This window comes from Mirounga leonina, unplaced genomic scaffold (assembly GCF_011800145.1).
Source record: "Mirounga leonina isolate KUSES-001 unplaced genomic scaffold, KU_Mleo_1.0 Mir_447, whole genome shotgun sequence".
Lineage (NCBI taxonomy): Eukaryota > Metazoa > Chordata > Mammalia > Carnivora > Phocidae > Mirounga > Mirounga leonina.
Genome location: NW_023270757.1, coordinates 14,330,698 through 14,347,954, shown reverse-complemented (window position 1 = coordinate 14,347,954; position 17,257 = coordinate 14,330,698). Strand labels below are relative to the sequence as shown.

General features: G+C 41.5%; 1 protein-coding gene across 3 annotated transcripts in view; it reads right to left on the bottom strand.

The window, feature by feature from the left end:
- GLDC (glycine decarboxylase) overlaps positions 1-17,257 on the bottom strand; it is a 148,131-nt gene that overhangs the window by 7,004 nt on the left and 123,870 nt on the right. For all 3 annotated transcript variants that reach the window (XM_034988007.1, XM_034988009.1, XM_034988008.1), the window contains 6 exons: positions 15,160-15,285; positions 13,588-13,737; positions 12,070-12,182; positions 10,522-10,663; positions 7,524-7,635; positions 1,184-1,279 (listed from right to left, as the gene is read on the bottom strand). In XM_034988007.1, coding sequence (XP_034843898.1) covers positions 1,184-1,279; positions 7,524-7,635; positions 10,522-10,663; positions 12,070-12,182; positions 13,588-13,737; positions 15,160-15,285 — 739 coding nt within the window. The remainder of the gene's footprint in view (positions 1-1,183; positions 1,280-7,523; positions 7,636-10,521; positions 10,664-12,069; positions 12,183-13,587; positions 13,738-15,159; positions 15,286-17,257) is intronic.

Below are 17,257 nucleotides of genomic sequence, written 5' to 3'. Positions count from 1 at the left end.
CCAAAGAAGACATCCAAATGGTCAATAGACACATGAAAAAGTGCTCAATATCGCTTGGCATCAGGGAAATCCAAATCAAAACCTCAATGAGATACCACCTCACACCAGTCAGAATGGCTAAAATTAACAAGTCAGGAAATGACAGATGTTGGCGGGGATGTGGAGAAAGGGGAACCCTCCTACACTGTTGGTGGGAATGCAAGCTGGTGCAGCCACTCTGGACAAAGTATGGAGGTTCCTCAAAAAGTTGAAAATAGAGCTACCCTACGGCCCAGCAATTGCACTACTAGGTATTTACCCAAAGGATACAAAAATACAGATTCAGAGGGATACCTGCACCCCAGTGTTTAGAGCAACATTATCTACAATAACCAAATTATGGCAAGAGCCCAAATGTCCACCAACTGATGAATGGATAAAGAAGATGTTGTATATGACATATTATTCTGCCATAAAAAAGAATAAAATCTTGAGATTTGCAACAACACAGATGGAGCTAGAGAGTATAATGCTATGCAAAATAAATTAGTCAGAGAAAGACAAATATATGATTTTCCCGTATGTGGAATTTAAGAAACAAAACAAATGAACAAAGGGGGAAAACAGAGAGAGAGGCAAACCAAGAAACAGACTCTTAACTACAGAGAACAAACTGATGGTGACCAGAGGGGAGGTGGGTGGGGGGATGCATGAAATAGGTGCTGGGAATCACAGAGTACACTTATCATGATGAGCACTGGGTGATGTATGAAGTGTTGAATCACTATATTGCACACCTGAAACTAACAAATACTTTGTGTTAACTGTAAATGGAATTAAAATTAAAAACTTAATTAAAAATATAAAAAATAAATGAAGAAACACAGGAAACAGCAACCATTTTCTTTGGGGTTTTTAATTCTATTAACTACAAAGACTTCTAGGATGCCAATGGATTCAAGATATATGATTTAATATCTTTAGAAGGGTATTACCAATGCACTCATAAGGCAAGCGTTTTCTCTATCATTTTGAAGCTTGCCTAGAACCCTGGGCTCACCGTTTAGCCTATGGATCAGTTTACTATGGTGCCTGCACATTTGGTTTGTGCCTTGAGGAAGTGGCCCATAGCCAGCATGGAAAGCTGCATGAATGTCAAAAACCTAAGTTGCCCTAAAAGCAGTTCTCCCACAAGGTCACTCACCATAATCCTGAAGCCTCTTGGCCACATCCACAGCCTCAATATTTGCAGACTTTTTGAAGGGTCTTGTATCCAAAATAAATTCATGAGCCACATAACCTGGAAAATTTTTTCAGCTCAAGATTAGCATCAGCTTGTTTTACCCAAACAAATGAACAAATAAATCAGCTTAAATCACATATCAACGAGTACCAAGAAGCCATGATCACTTGGTAAGTTTATAGCTGGCAACAAAGACCTCGTCTACTTTATTAATAAGTATAACTATAAAGATAATTGTAAAATTAAAAATGTTTTTAACACGTCAGGCCAATATGTCACAACACACCCCGGAGCCAAGAGGCTGATGGGAGGTGGGACTTTGGTGCCAATGCACTGCTGAACTATTTGCCTGGAGATTTCCTGGGGATGAGGTTTTTTCTACTCTGAGGTTATAAAATCTTCCAACAGTTAAACATGTCATCACAGGCCTGACCCTTTTATTACAAAATATTTCTAGAGCTAAAGATCCACTGATACTGTTTTCAGCAACTCCGCCCCCAGGATCAAATAACTTCCTCCTGTGTGTGTGTAAATATATAGTAAACCTAGACCTGTAAGGCTCATACATAATTGTATGTGATTCTTCAAAGGGGCTCTTGAGGTTTTGGTTTCAGGCTTCAAGCTGAGAATTAGAAATCGGAGCTGTCAAACACCACACCACAAATGGCAAGAAGCTGAAGAAGCCAAAGGCCCTGGGAGTCCGTTCTCTTTGCTCTAGTTTGTAAACTGACAGCCTCCCCCGGCCCAGGCTGCTATCTAGCTCCCCAGCATGAGCTGTTTGATCCCCCACCCATCAGCAGGAACAAATCATCAACTCAGTCAGCATTTTCATAAATAGAACATTTCTGGGGGCTTCCAAATTCCATGGCCCACACAACTGATGAGTTTCCTTCCAAGAAAGTATCTGCTCATGAGATAATAAGGTACTCCTTCTTCTTAACCTACTTTCCTGACTCTCAGCTAACAATGACTCTACTTACAGATACGTGGAGCAGACATAATTCCTCAAGCCTAAGAAGAATAGCTCCAGTCATTAATAGCCCCTGAGATTGTCCGGAACTGCTCTGCTTCTTATGTAATGAATAGATAAGAAAGGACTGGTTTTGTTAGAAAATGAAAGTATGAGAACCTGAAGCTTTAAATATACTGTCACTGAATATTTTTTAAATATTCTTTCTAACAGTGATGGGGATTAAATTTGTAAGAAGTGGGATTCAAAAGGAGAAAGTTGTATTCATAGCTAGGTAGTCAGGGGGAAAGGTACCTAAAAGGAACGACAAGTTGGAATATTGGGCGGGGGGGGGGGAAGGGGGGGAAGGAGGAATGGTGAGACCATTTAAGTCTAGGAATCCTAAATACACAATTGTCCCTACCCCATTTTGGTAGCCCAGCCTCAACCTTTGACCTTTCTTCTCTGAGCCTCTGGCTGCCACCCCAGCACTGTGACGGTGACAGAAGAAAGAAGGCTAATGAAGCTCACTGCTCTGAAGGATGCTCAGTGGGCAGGAGGGGAGGAGGGACACATGATGGAGGAAAGGAGTCACTCTTGCTGGCAGACAGAGGGCAGTCTTCCAAGGAGAAGTTCAGTCACGCAGAGCCCAGCCCAGCACTGCTAACACAAAGCCTGCGTCTGCAGGGCCCCCACCACAGCCAGGCGGTTTGGGAAGAGCTCCATTTTCAAAATGAGGTTCAGATGTTATTTTCTAAATCCATATCCTAACGTGTTCAAATGGAAACGGTGGAATTTCAACATATTCTTTCTGTACTTGAGCCCTGAAAGGGGTGAAATGGAAACTTGGTGGCTGTTAGAGGCCAGATGCCAAGATGTTCGTCTTTGTTTACACTTTTTAAGGAGAAAAGATAGAAAACCTTCTATGGCATATGGTGAGTCAGGAAAATTTGAAGTAGAAATTATATAAACTGATCAGCACAAGTTTTAATTTCCTCTGAGTAGACGTTCCTGCTGGGCCTAACCATGACTATAGTGGAGAGTCTGAAAAGATACCAAGTCAAAGGAACAAGGAGGGGATGGTGGCATGATGGAAAAGCAAAATAAAAGTGGCTTGGCTCTAAGCTTGGAACATCTTCCCTCCCGCTCCGCATCCTCAGAGTGATTGCCTAGAGATAAACGGAACTCACTGGCTAATTATTCTATAATGCTTAGGTGAGCAATCAGGGTTTGGTCAAGCTTTTCAGTTGCAATCCAGGGACCATTACTAATAGAATCAAAACTGAAGGTTTCCCTGGAAATGAGGTCGGGTGGGTGGGGCCTCTGGCCTCAGGAGGGTCACTTCCTGGCCTGGGATGTGAAGGCCCATCCCCTGAGGCCCATGTCTACCCATAAAGGCAACTGGGAAACCAATTCAGGAATAGGAATTTCCAGGCAGCATTAGGTTTGTCTAAGGTCAAAAAGGAATAGGCATTTAAGAAATTAAAACATAAATAAAACATTGGGATACTAATAAAGTTGCCTACTCCGCTGACAGAAACTCCATTTAGATCAAACAGTGAGCTTAGCCTGCCAAGAGTAGACATCTGTGAATTTTTTTTAATTCCTCCTTTAAAAAAGGTACCATCTTAAAAAAAAATTCTCAACTGGATGTCTTTCAATAAATAAGAATTTATAATTAAAACAAACAAACAAAAGGTGCCATTTTACCTGAGGTAATTCCTTTCTTTCCTCATCTGAAATACTACTGCTTTTCCCCCATCCCAATTCTTGCCTGTCACTTCCTTGCTTCACAAAACCATAAGCCTCAGTGGTTTAGCTGTTATTTTCAAATCTCTCAGAAGAAATGGTTCATAAAGGGAAGCCTGGAGTTCATTAAAATTATTGCCTCGTAGTCATCTGTAATTCCAAAGTCTTATATAGAACTAGTAAATATGATTAAGATGAATAATGGTCTTTTAATATTGCCATTAGACATCTTGGACTACAATGCGTTTATTAAGAACATTTCTATTTTGGGCCCTCAGGAGGTACAGTGATAATTCTTTTTTAGGCCCTAGAATACTCAGCTTCAAATTATATAATGAATGTGTTTACCAGACCAAACATGAGACAGTTTTTTAATTTCATGAACTTTGGGATTGGGTAATAAAGTCTGTAATCACCAGTATATCTCTGCGTGGGATGAGAAATACAATTTATTATTTGATTCTGGGATAAAATGTCAAAACAAATGGAAATTGCATCTATCATTCTGTGCTGCAAATCCCCTAGGAGTGTGAGACAGTCTCTGCTTAAAGCAGTCACTCAAATGCTAAGCACATGGTACGCACCTGAGTAGGCTTGCTTGTTCAGTTTCCTCTCTGCTAGACCGCCACCATACCCCACATGCAGTCCCGATCACACACATTCTTGCTTTAAAAACTAAACTTCAGATTGCACAACTGTGTGAACACACTAAAAATCAGTGAATTGTACATTTAAAGTAGGTCATTTGTATGGTATGTGAATTCTGTCTCAATGTTTTCAAATAAAGTTAATCATAAGTAAATTTCAAATACCTTAAAAAAATAAACAGAAAAAAACCCTAAACCTCGTCAATTAAAGCAAAAAAATCATTTTTCAACCACAGAATGGCAAAGATACTTTGTTTTTGGTTGGTGTTGTTTTTTCAGCCTGACACTTGGTGTTCACTAGGCCCTGGTGTGATGGTCACTTCATACGCTATTAGCATGAAATAAACTGTTACAAAGTCTCTGTGGGGACAACCAGGCCACACATACCAAGAGCCTAAATGCATTCATACTCTGAAATAATAATTTCTCTTCTACAGCTCTAACCTCAGGAAATAATCAGAAATGTTTTTTAAAAATCTAAATAAAAAAGATATTCGTTGTAGCAAATGCAAAGCAAACAACTAGGAGGAAAACACAATTACCTAAATCCTGGTATATCCATATAATAGAATCAATGTAGCTACTTTCAAATAACATTTAATGACAAGGGGAAATGATCACAATATAAGATAAAGTTAAAAAACAGGACACAAACTGTATTTGTATTATGATATCATGGTCTAAATGTAAGATAAGAAGAAATACAGCAAAATATTAATAGTGATTATGTCTGCTTGATGAAACCATGGATCATTTATGTTTCCTTCCTCATGGTTTTTATTTTCCAAATTTTCCATGTTGGGCATATAAAAATTACTTACATAATCAGACAAAACAAGTATTTAAACTAATCCTAAAGGCCGATACATAAGCAGAATGCATTTCACAGGGCAGGAGCTATATTTGAATGAATTAATTAGTAGCTCTTGTAGATTCTTTAATACCCACCTCAGAAGCATTTTATTGTGCTGCTTAGAGACATATTGCCCACAAGTTTCTTTCCTAATCTCTGGGGAGCATTCCTAACCAGACCTACTAGTTATTTAGCTCTTTTCTATTTTCAAACTACAGAACTAATCCTTTGGATACCTATTTTTAAGGCAAGACCAGCCTTTAAATTAAAGATCACAGATGTAGATATATACTCCGCCTGAGCTGGAGAAACAAAGAGCCCAAGAGAGACCTCATTCTTTCGGCCCATGCTGCTTACTGACTGCTAACTCTCTGCTCCAAGCTCCAAGTCCCCATCTGTCCCTGTCTGTGACTCCGTGCCCACAGCCAACTTGCTGCGTGTCTCCTCCCATCACCTCCAGGATGACTTTGTTCGCGACCTATTACTCCCTCTATTGTAGCTTCACTCTCCCCTCTTCAACTCCTTTTCTCTGGCAGGTGAGTATCATGTTCTTTTCTTATTTCAAAACAAAACGGCATCCTATTGGAGCAGCCCCCACCTGTCCCACTGCCTTCACTACGAAACGCGCCCAAACCATGAATGCCTCTCCCTTCTTTTCCCCACCCTCAGTCCACTTCTCAGCTCATTTCCATTTGGCATCTCCCCTATCATTTTTGCCCTAATTCTTTCAAAGGTGACCAAAGTGTTCCTAATTGTTAAAGGCAGGTTTTGTTTTGTTTTGTTTTGTTGTTTTGTTTAAGACTCCCGTCGTAAGACCAGTCTGTCTCTCCCGGTTGTGCAACACCGTGTACATTTATGGTGGGCCAGGAGTGATTGACAGGTATGGGTGCTGGAGCATGGAAGCAGGCACAGTCTTTACGCTGCTCAAGGTCTGACGGACAGAGCCAGACAAGAAACCGAGTGGGAGAAATCCTCAGTAGTGGAGGGAGCAAAGGAAGGAGTAGTTCTCTGTGCCAGGGAAAGGAGGGTACAGGGATCAGATGAGGCCAGAACAGAGACAGACAGGGCAAGCAGGGGCTTTTCTCCGGAGAGGCACTGTGACAAATGCTGCAGAGGCTCTAAAGCTGCCTCAGACATGGAGCCTGCCCTCATCAGGTACCCCTTTTCTGCTCATCCCTGTTAATGTAGCCATCTGCTTGAGGGGTTTTGCTCTAGTTTCTCAAAACTCTTTTCTTGGGTTTCACCATTTCGAAGAGACTGCTCCTAGATTCTGTGCCCAAAGCCAAATTTCTGCAAATCTGTCTGGCTCCGTCCCCTCCCATCACTTCCAGGGTGACTGTGTCCCCCCTTCTATTATTCCCACAATTGCACCTCTATTATCAGCATAAGAGGCTTACCTAGAATCGCTCTTCACACTCAAATAATCAGTAACTAAGTCCTATTGATTCTACTTCTAATAGGATGTTCATCCCCTGCCATTTTCTTAATGACTTTACCATTCTCTTAATCCTGTCATTCCCCTGCTCAAAAAACCTTCCATGGCTGTCATCTGGCTCAAGAGTAAAGATGAGAGCCTTCTGAGACCTTCAAGGCTCCAAGCTGCCTCTCCAACTTCATTCTTATCTGCTCCCCTTCCTCCTATCCCATCCATCAACCCCCCAAAGCCTCCCACCACCTAGACAATTCTGGCTTGCTGCAGTCTCTGTTTACTGAGGTTGCTCCTCTCCCTTCCAGGCTCATCTCAAAGGGCTCCTCCCAGAAGGCTCTCCCAATTATTCTGCCCAGTCTGAATTACTCCTCTTCTAGAGGCATTCCCATAGCACTTTGGGAGGTAATGAGCTCACGATATTTATGTATACATCTCTCAGTGGTGTGGCTCCTTGTTGACCTGGGCTGTGTACACTAACTGCATCACACAGCCTTCCAAATAGTGATACTCCTAAACTGTTCACTAAATAGAAGTTATTTCCAAAAAAATCTATGCTTTTCTCTGGTATATGCTAAGAAACAGAAGTTTCCTACCCACTGCAGAAAACCACATCTACTAGGTCAAACTTGGTCAAGAAAAAACCAAGATGATGGTAAACTAAGGTTGATACTTGCCTCTTGCACCCCGGAAAAGGACTCTGTAGTGTTTTTCTAATCGCTTGGCCATGTAGTTGGCATTTAATATAGCAATTTCTGTGGCCTGTTTAAGGCCCTTGCCTCCCATCATCTGCAACAGAGAGAAAAAGAGTCATCAACCACAGAATAGGTAAACCCAATGGACACTAACCAAAGACACCCCCAAATAAATCCCACCTACAAAGAGAGTCAACCCACTATCACTCTGGATTACAGATGGGTATAAAATCCCAACAAGGAGGTCTGCCAGTCTTCTCTAAGCCTCAAATAAATTTTGGTTTTCTCCTTGGAACATAACTTTAATATTTCTTATAAAAATAACAAAGTAGTAACATAAAAGTAACAAGGAACAAAATAACAAAGCTTGCAACAGGACAAAATTGACTGCTGATAATTGTGTTACCTAAAGAGGAAAAAGAATAAGAGACTCTTAATCACATGAAATAAACTGAAGGTTGCTGGAGGGGAGGGGGATGGGGTAACTGGGTGATGGACACTAGGGAGGGTATGTGCTGCAATGAGCACTGGGTATTATATAAGACTGATGAATCACAGATCTGTACCCTGAAACAAATAATATATTATATGTTAATTGAATTTAAATTAAAAAAAAGAAAAAATAAAGAGGAAAAAGAATCTTGGATTACACGGATTTGGGAGAGCTTTTGTTTGTTTACTGTGAATCTGAGATGTCTTGATAATTGCCAGAAATCTCGTGCAATCTTGACCAAAATCCCCACTGAATCAATTTTGTATGGTTTGTCTTACAGTTGTCCATAGTCAGGGTCATTTATATGTTTAACAACGGCCAGGGTTGATATTATCCCTTTCTGGTATTTTCTAAATCCCTGTGGTTATACAGGGTGAACATTATCACCAGCAAAGAGCTTAAAATCAAGATTGCACCAATTTTATTGTTGACATTCCTCCCAGAATACTTCATGTATGATGGAGGCTTGGTATATATCAAATACATAACTAATATAAATCAAATGAGAAAGCATCAAATAAAACAGGGACACCAACGTCCAAAGAAAGGAGAGGACACATCTTGCCAAGCTGGACAAAGAAGGATTACCAGAGTAAGAGCTAGAACTTGAATGGAAATCTAAAAATGGGTAGAATTTGGAGAGGCAAAAAGAAAGGGGAAGGAGCTCCAGGTGATAAGAATAAAAAAAACCAAGGTGTAGAAGTGAAGGCACAGGGTTGCAGTTGGGGGTTACTGTAGAGGCTGGTGAGCTGTGACGACCTCTTATAAGCCTCAAACCTTTGCTATGAAGAACTTGGATTTGGTTCAGGCAGCCAATGGCTCTCAACTCATGCATCGGACTCACTTGGAAAGTCTGATGGCCCAATCCCTACCTCTCATATGCTGAATTTGATTCTCTCTGGGATGGGGCCTAGGCATGTGCGTTTTGGGAAGAATCCCCTAAGGATTCTGTGTAGGCTAGAAAGACTGAGCAGTAAAGGCAAAAGGAAACCAGAAGATAATTTGGGGTCTTAGAGGGAATCCTGCAATACTATAGAGAGTGTCCAAGATGGACTGAAGCAGGGAAAGAAGGTAGTTCTAGAGCAAGTGGCAAGTAACAACAGCCTGAAATAAAGAGAGGGGTCAAGGTAGTTTAAAACCTATTTTATTTATTTCATTTATTACTGAGGTTCTGTCTGGTATTCCTGGCATATGGCCAAACCAGCTTTGGAGCATTTATTTTCTGTATGTGGGAAATAATCTCTAACCCAAATATATCCATAACAAATAATCCAGGTTTACAGGATCTAGGGACCAAAAGGAACCTGGGAATAAGATTCTGTTTGCAAAGAAGCAGACCTTTATTATGATTGTTTTGTTGTTACTATTTGTAAAACAACGCAACTATCATTTTTAAAAGGAGGTTTTAGTCTCTGAGGTACAGAACTGTTGTTCCAGCTACCCAGAAAATTTTCATTAAGAAGCATAAATGCCACCCTGTTTAAGAATAACAGCCAGCCCCAGAGAGCCATCCAGTATGACTTGCATAGCTGAGTTTTGGAGTCTTGTTTCACCAGAAGCCACCCTTCCTTTAAGGAGGGAAGCCAGTTTGGGAAGATGCCCTAATTAGCTGCTGAACAAGTGTTCCTATCCAATGCACAGTCTTGTCAACCCAGGAGGTGGGCAGGCCCGTTTGAACAAGAGTTGTATAAAATAAACTCTGGCTCTAGAGTTTTTTGGATAAACACAAAGAAAGGAAAGCTGTTCTCTAACAAAGTCTAATTACCCCAGAGAATTACAGTTCTACAGTAAAGGGCAGAGCTTTGGGAAACTACCACATAAGCAAATTTCTGCTATTTTTTATCTTATCTTCCAGGTTCCTAAGAAATATAAAGCAATGTGAGATTTATTCCTAAAAATTTATCCCAGGATTTCAACCAAGTGTAATTAGTATGTGCACTGTTCTTCACTTGCAAGTGGCTATACAAATCCTACAGGAAACTAAAATGACATAGCCAGAACATCCACATGACTCATGGAACTTAACTTGGTCTGGAAAAATATATCTAGCATGTCAGTTTCTGTGATGTTAAACCCACTATGAGAACCCAAAGGAAATAGCACCATGAAGAAGAGATTAAATAAAATTTATCTGATCTCTTTAAGAAGGTTTCTTCCACCCAAGTCAGCAATCTTCACTGAATCACATCTCAGATCACAGATTTCTTTTTTTTTTTTTAAGATTTTATTTATTTGAGGCGGGGGAGGGGCAGAGGGAGAGAGAATCTGTAGCCGACTCTGAGCTGAGCACAGAGCCCCATGCGGGGCTCAATCTCATGACCGCAAGATCATGACCTGAGCTGAAACCAAGAGTCAGACGCTTAACCAACTGAGCCATCCAGGCGCCCCTGGATTTCTTCATTTTTAAGTCAAGGAGAAAGTCTGCAGTCGTAGTTTCCCACCCACATATCACATCCCCCGCCCGCCTAACACAGTCATAGGCCTCACCTTAATATAGGCCCACGAAATGGGCAAGATGGAACTGGAGCCCCATGGGGCTGCGCTAACAGTACCCACAGGTTGGTCATCCTCACTTGGCTTTACTGAGATGATGGGATGACTGGGCAGGAAAGGGGCAAGATGCTTCTTCCTGTTATTTTTAAACACAAATTCAGCAGATATAAAAAAAATCCAGACCAACCAAACAGGCAAAACAGGCAAGAGCTGAGCCCTCTCAGAAAGCGCTATTTCTAGTAGAGAAACTCAGAGTGGAAAGGACCTAACACCTGCTAAGAAACAGATGTTCAGGAAGGATTCCTTCCTTCCTCCTCTTCACCAGCCATCAGTGTCCCAGTGGTTCACCCAAGAACTACAGCAGGGGATTTGGCAGAATTAGACAGCCATGAAAGAGCTTGTAAGCCACGGATTCACCAGGATGTGGGGACCTCCCAGCCCCACACCCCACGCCCCACATTCTTTCCTGAGGAATCTAAGGGATAGAGGGTGCTGCTGAGAGGGAGCCCCATGGGTCTACACATCAGAGGGCCAGCACATGAACATCACTCCCCCACCTCCCCTACAGTGGAGGTACTGAGGTGCCCCCACTTGTTATAAATAATAATCAAAAAGAAAAAACATGAAAAAGCAAGAGGCCAGGTTCCCAGCAAGCTGAAGACTGGGCCCCTTGGTCCATTTTTGGAAAACTGAAGAAACTCAGAAAATGGCTGCTCAGCATCATTTTCACAAGGTGATTCAACTTCACAGTATAAAAAGTTATCAACAGCTAGGAGACATTCCTTTAGTGTTATTCTGACTTCATCTAATTATTTCTAGTAATAAGGTCTGTTTCCTCCTTACTTATCTCAGATGTAATAAGAATCCAGGCTGCAAAGTGTTTAACACTTTACATGCAATTCACTTCTTTCTTTTTCTTTCTTTGTTGAGAACACTTAAGTTCTACTCTCTTAGCAAATTTCAAATATACAGTATAGTGTTGTCCATAATCACCGTGTTGTACAGGTTACACATCTTATAAAGTTTGTGCCCTTTACCAACCTCTCCCTACCCACCCCCCTGCTCCCCAGCCCCTGGCAAGCACTTTTCTCCTCTGAGTTCCTTTCATTGTTGATAGATAATTCATGTTCAATGTAACCATCAGCGGATTTCTTTTTTAAAAAAATGAATAAAGAAAACCTTCTTGGAAATCTAAATTAAAGTCTAAGAGACACTTGCAGGTGCTAATATTTCAGTTCAGATCCATAATGCCCCAGTAAACTCCCTATTCATTGCTCTGCTCACAAGCCTGCCCTGTCTATGTATGACTGGGAGCTTAGTGTGGCCAATCGAGCACTGTGGTTAATAAAATCTACTTATGCTCCTCTTTGGACATTCCCTAAGTCATCCTTCTCACTGCTTCTCTCCCAGTCCCTCCAGTCACACTAGATATGAAGGTGTCCATGACACTTGAAGACCCTGATGAGAGGAACAGTGAATTGGGGGCCATTCTTTCATTCTTAATCTCTAAAACCTTCCTGAAACAAGCAGCCCAGAACTCACACGCCGATGGGCCCCATGCCAGGGCCGCCTCCTCCGTGGGGAATGCAGAAGGTCTTGTGAAGATTTAGGTGTGAGACATCAGACCCAAAATCTCCAGGACGACAGATTCCCACCTACCACACAGGGAAAGAGCCAAAATCAAAAGTCAAGAGTTGAAAGGGTGGTCTGGAAAGGTGGCCGTGCTCCTGACTGTGGCCTCTCCCTTTAGAGGAAAGGTAGGCAGAGCTGTTCACAGAATGTTCTCAATAATGGCCAAGTTCTGCAGTCAAAACCTCACATCCCATAGGCAGCCTGGCTTATGGTTTCTATGGAAACAGCCACTGACCGTTTAGCCTAATTTAGATTTTAAAATACAGATGGGAATATACAGTCAATTCCTAATTTTCCACCACAAGAGGGAGAGGAAGCACCCTGAGCAAAAGAAAGGGAATTACCTCCTTGCTGCAGAAAGAGATTACTTTCACCCTAGCAATATTAGCTCCCCCTGCATGGTTGGCTTTGAGTATCATGTACTTTAGGTACAGCGGTGGAAGGGGATGGAAGGCCACCTGAGAGGATGCTGAGCCAAAGGAAAGGAAGGGAGGCTGATGGTTTTCCTGAGACCACCGTATTACCAGCTACAACATTCAACAGGCCTTCCTGCCACTTTGGCATTAGGGCTAATTTTCAATGTGGCCAAAGATGAAGAGTGCATTAATGCTATTGAAGCGATAGAAAATCCCTGGACCACACTGACAGAGGGAATCAGACAGAAGTAAAGAAAAACAAAGAATTTGAAATGGTAAAGTAAAACAAACCAAAACCAAAAACAAACACAAAAAACAAAACCAACCCACAACCACAACCACATCAACAAACAATGACCAAGAAGTTAAGAAAACTCTGAAAGATGATGACATCCTCTGCTCATGTCCCCTACAGTATTTGTTCAGGGGTGCACATTACACAACCCTCTCCCTCCTCCCTCCCTCCCTCCCTCTCTCTCTCTCTCTCTCTCTCTCTCTCTCTCTCTCTCTCTCACACACACACACACACACACACACACACACACAAGTAATCAGGAATCCGGATTGGCCCTTCAGGAACAGAATTATTCAGTCACTTTACACTGAAAAAGTTGAAGCCAGATTAATGGCTTGTTCATTGTCATGGGATATTGTGGGACATGAACATCCACAGTGGCCAGAATTTGGGTCTGAACTCCCTTAGAAAGGGAGTCAAGTGACCTTCTTACTGGTAGCACCCCAAGAGAGATCACAACCTCTGACGAACTAAGGACATTCAGTTCATTCCCTGCATCTTGTCAATCTCTTTACCTCTTCCCCAACCTCCACTATCGCCCCCTTCAAATCTAATCTCAGTCAAAGTGCAGTACTTTGCTTGAAAGTGGTAATAAAGAAAGCCAACCACAGTTCTGAATTCAGTTAATATGTTGTAAAACAACTGTCCAGAAGTCAGAGGAAAAAATCATCTTCTGACTTAACCATTTTCCCAGGGAGTCCCTCTTGTGTTGCCTACCTGTGCATTCATATTTGCCCCGTCTAGATAGACCTGTCCTCCGTGTTGGTGGATCAGGTCACACACATCACCAATGTTCTCTTCAAACACTCCATTGGTGGATGGGTATGTAATCATGATTGCTGCTAGGTTCTCCTTGTGTTTATCCACCTGTGGGATAGAAAAGAGCAGAGGTAGACAAAGGAGGAAATGTTTATTGGCCAAATCCTTTCTTTTTACTTTACAGGATTAGGAAAGATTAAGTCTTGGACTTTTCATGTCTGGAATTCCCTCAAAGTATGATGGCACTAACAATTCACAGCCATTACTCTTAAGTAATTCCAAAGAAATAACAAAATGCCTTCAGGCTAGGTCTCCATGATAAAGACCTAAAAGACTATTAGGAAGATTTTTGGGTATTTTAGGCTCAACTCCCCAAAGTTTTCCTTTGGTTTTAGTCATCTGAATAATTATTTCAGATCTTTCTGGTTGCAGACATGTCTGTTCTCACAGCTAATCTCTCTCTGCTCATCTTGCCATATCCACCCCTATTCCATTTCCCTCTCATTCTGTTGAAATTAGAATTCCCATAAGGAGTGTTCTGCTCTGATAAAAAGAAATCTCCCTCATGTTTCCTTTTCACAGAAAGCAAACATATATAAAAGGCACATTCCTGTTGTTTTGGCCAGTGAGTCAGAGCACGCTCATGTGGAAATGAAAAAAAATATCTTTTAAAGGTCATATCCTATATTGGGGAAACTCAGTAATTACAACTACTGCCCCAGAATATCTGTTGGTAAAAACTTTGTGCGGCTCTGGAAGGGTGGGCATGGATGGGAGACATGAGCAGTGCTGTGTGTTTTCAGCTTCCTTTGAAGGCAGTTGCATGAAGTTCTCAGTCTCCATGCCTAGTAATCCTGACAAAATCACATTGCTATTCAACTGATTTCCTTCCCTCTTAAGATGCAGCCTCCAGTCCACCAGTGGAAAGCAGATACAGTTGCTAGGCAACCTCTTCCTGGAGGTTGGGAGGTTGGGAGTGGGGGTTGGTGTTGTAGGAAGGAGGTGGAATGCTGCCCGAAATTCAGCAGGTAACGGCTGGGACAGTCACACACATTTGCAAAAATCTACATTTATGTTTTAATTCCCAACACAAAGATTGAGAATAACTGTGACTGCTAGTTTGATTATTAATGGGGGAAGGGAGGGAAGGTTGGGCAGGAAGGAGAAGGCAGGCAGGCCCTGCAAGGAGTATCCTTACTATGACCATGAATAATTCATTCAGTTTCTTACATATGCATTAAGAGGATGGGATTTCAGTTTAAAGGACCTTCTCCCGGTTAGTGAAAGAAGCAGACTATGTTCGGTTTTATTATGGACCAAAAATGTGACTGTTGCTTTCTATTTTTCTGATAGAGACGGTTAGGTTTTCTGATATTACTCCATTTTCCCCAGACCCATTCAGAGGAGGAACTGCAGTCTTTTAATTAGAATGCAAAGAAAGATAAGGTTGATATAAACCATCTAGTCCCTTCTCCCCACCACCTCTTCCCAACCCAGACTTCCCCCATCTGTTTAGTGGAAGATGGGTACCATGGCCTCGAGGTGAGCTGTGTCAATATTCCCGTATTTATCCACCTCCACAGGCTGAATCTTCATGCCTGCCATGTGAGCACTTGCGGGATTGGTCCCATGTGCTGATTTTGGAATGAGGCAAACCTTAGGAATGGAATGAAAGGAAGGAGGAAAAATCATCACCAGACTATTCACAGCAGAAAAGTCCTACAAATGCTTGGAACACAGATTAAATAGGCACCACATGCTTTATTTAAACTGATCACTAATGCCTTAAAATCTGCTACAATTTCAATATTACTACAGTGTAAAACAATGTCCAAAAGAGGAGTTTGCATCTGAATCCACAAATATTGCTCTTTAAAGACTCCTGAAATATTAATTAGTACTCTCCTCCCTTATCTCAGCATACCAAAAACCAGACCCAGGCTTACTGTGACCTTGTCACAGTTATAATATGTAGAAAGCATCTTATATGAACATGAAGTTGGAAGTTAAACTCTAGAACCCAAGTGCCCAAATCACAGTTTCAGTGCTGTTCTCTGCTTTGCTGAGATTCAGGAAGAGATGATAATGGTAGACATAATTCCAAGGCCTTCCAGTGCTAATACATCAGTCACCATTTACTGGATGCTTCTTCTGTGCACTGAACTGTTAGTTGCCACAAGAATCATAAGGTGAGCATGGAAGCATGTCGTGTATTCACGGACAATGCTGGCAAATGTATAAACAGATGCCACAGGAACTCAGAGTAAGGGATGTCACTTCAAGTGGAAGAGGTAAAGGGAAAGGATTTCCAGAGCTAGAGCCTAAGCTAGCCTTTAAAGATGAGTTGAATTCTTACAGAAGGTGGATGGTGGGTACAATTTTAGAATGCCCAGATTTAAATCATTTTCATTTCCTCCTACAAATCATGTGAACAAGCAAACACACATGCTGGGGTAGATGTGATGATGCTGTGCTACAGGAAAGTGCATCACAGAGTTTTTCCCAATGGAAAGCAACAAAGAGAAGCAATGATCACCCTGAAAATAATCCTCCTTTTTTTAAATACCAGGACCAATACTGCAACCCCTTGAAGAGAAATGGATGGGCATTATAGTAGTGGATTTATGAAGGGGAAACTTGGCTTACAGCTGTTTCCTCAAAAACAGCAAAGTTGTCTACTGAAGAAAAACACACGTGTACACAAAGGCAAACTCACTCTTCTGTTGACAGAAAGTTTATGCCTCTTTTGAATGGTTATTGGTCTCATGCTGGTTATGCAGTGTGTCCTCAAATCCTTTTTCTAGGTTAAATTCTTCCCTATTGTATTGACTCTTTAATTTCTCAGAACCAAAGTCACTTGTCCTTTCCCATAAATTATTTTTATTCTACCACAGGATCTTTGGATAAAAGGAGCCCTTCTGGGCAGAACATTGATCAAGAAGGAAAAGGCAAATATTAAAATTGTATATAGTCAACTATACCCAAATTAAAAAATTTTGAATGAATATAAAATATTGGTTAAAGGCCTAAATTAAGAATTTGTACCAGGGAAGTTCTGCTGAAATAAAAACATTCAAGGTAAAAATGTCAACCATCCCTTGGTACACTGAATAATGGGCCCCTCAAAATGCCCAACCCTGATCCCCAGAATCTATGGATGTTACCTTATGGCAAAACAGACTTTGTGATTAAATCAGGCTCTTCAGATAAGAAATTATGGATCTTGGAATCTGGATTATCAGTTGGGCCCTAAATATATTCCCCAGTATTCTGAGCAGAGGGAGGCAGAAGGAGGTTTGACTACAAAGGAAGTAGAAAATTTCATGAATGAACAAGAGGATGGAGTGATGGCAGGAAGGGCCCCAGCCAAGGAACGCAGAAGGCCTCCAGAGAGGCAGAGAAACAGATTCTCTCCTGGATCCTCCAGAAGGAGGTAGCCTTGCCAACACCTTGACTGTAGCCGAGAGAAATCCAATTTTAGACTCCTGGACTCCATAACTGAGAAAATAATTTTTTGTTTTGTCAAGCCACTAAGTTTGTGAGAATTTGTTACGGCAGCCACAGGAAAGTAATACATACCCTGACGTAAGGCATCAGAAAGAAAAACGTCTCAGTGGTTTTGTCAATG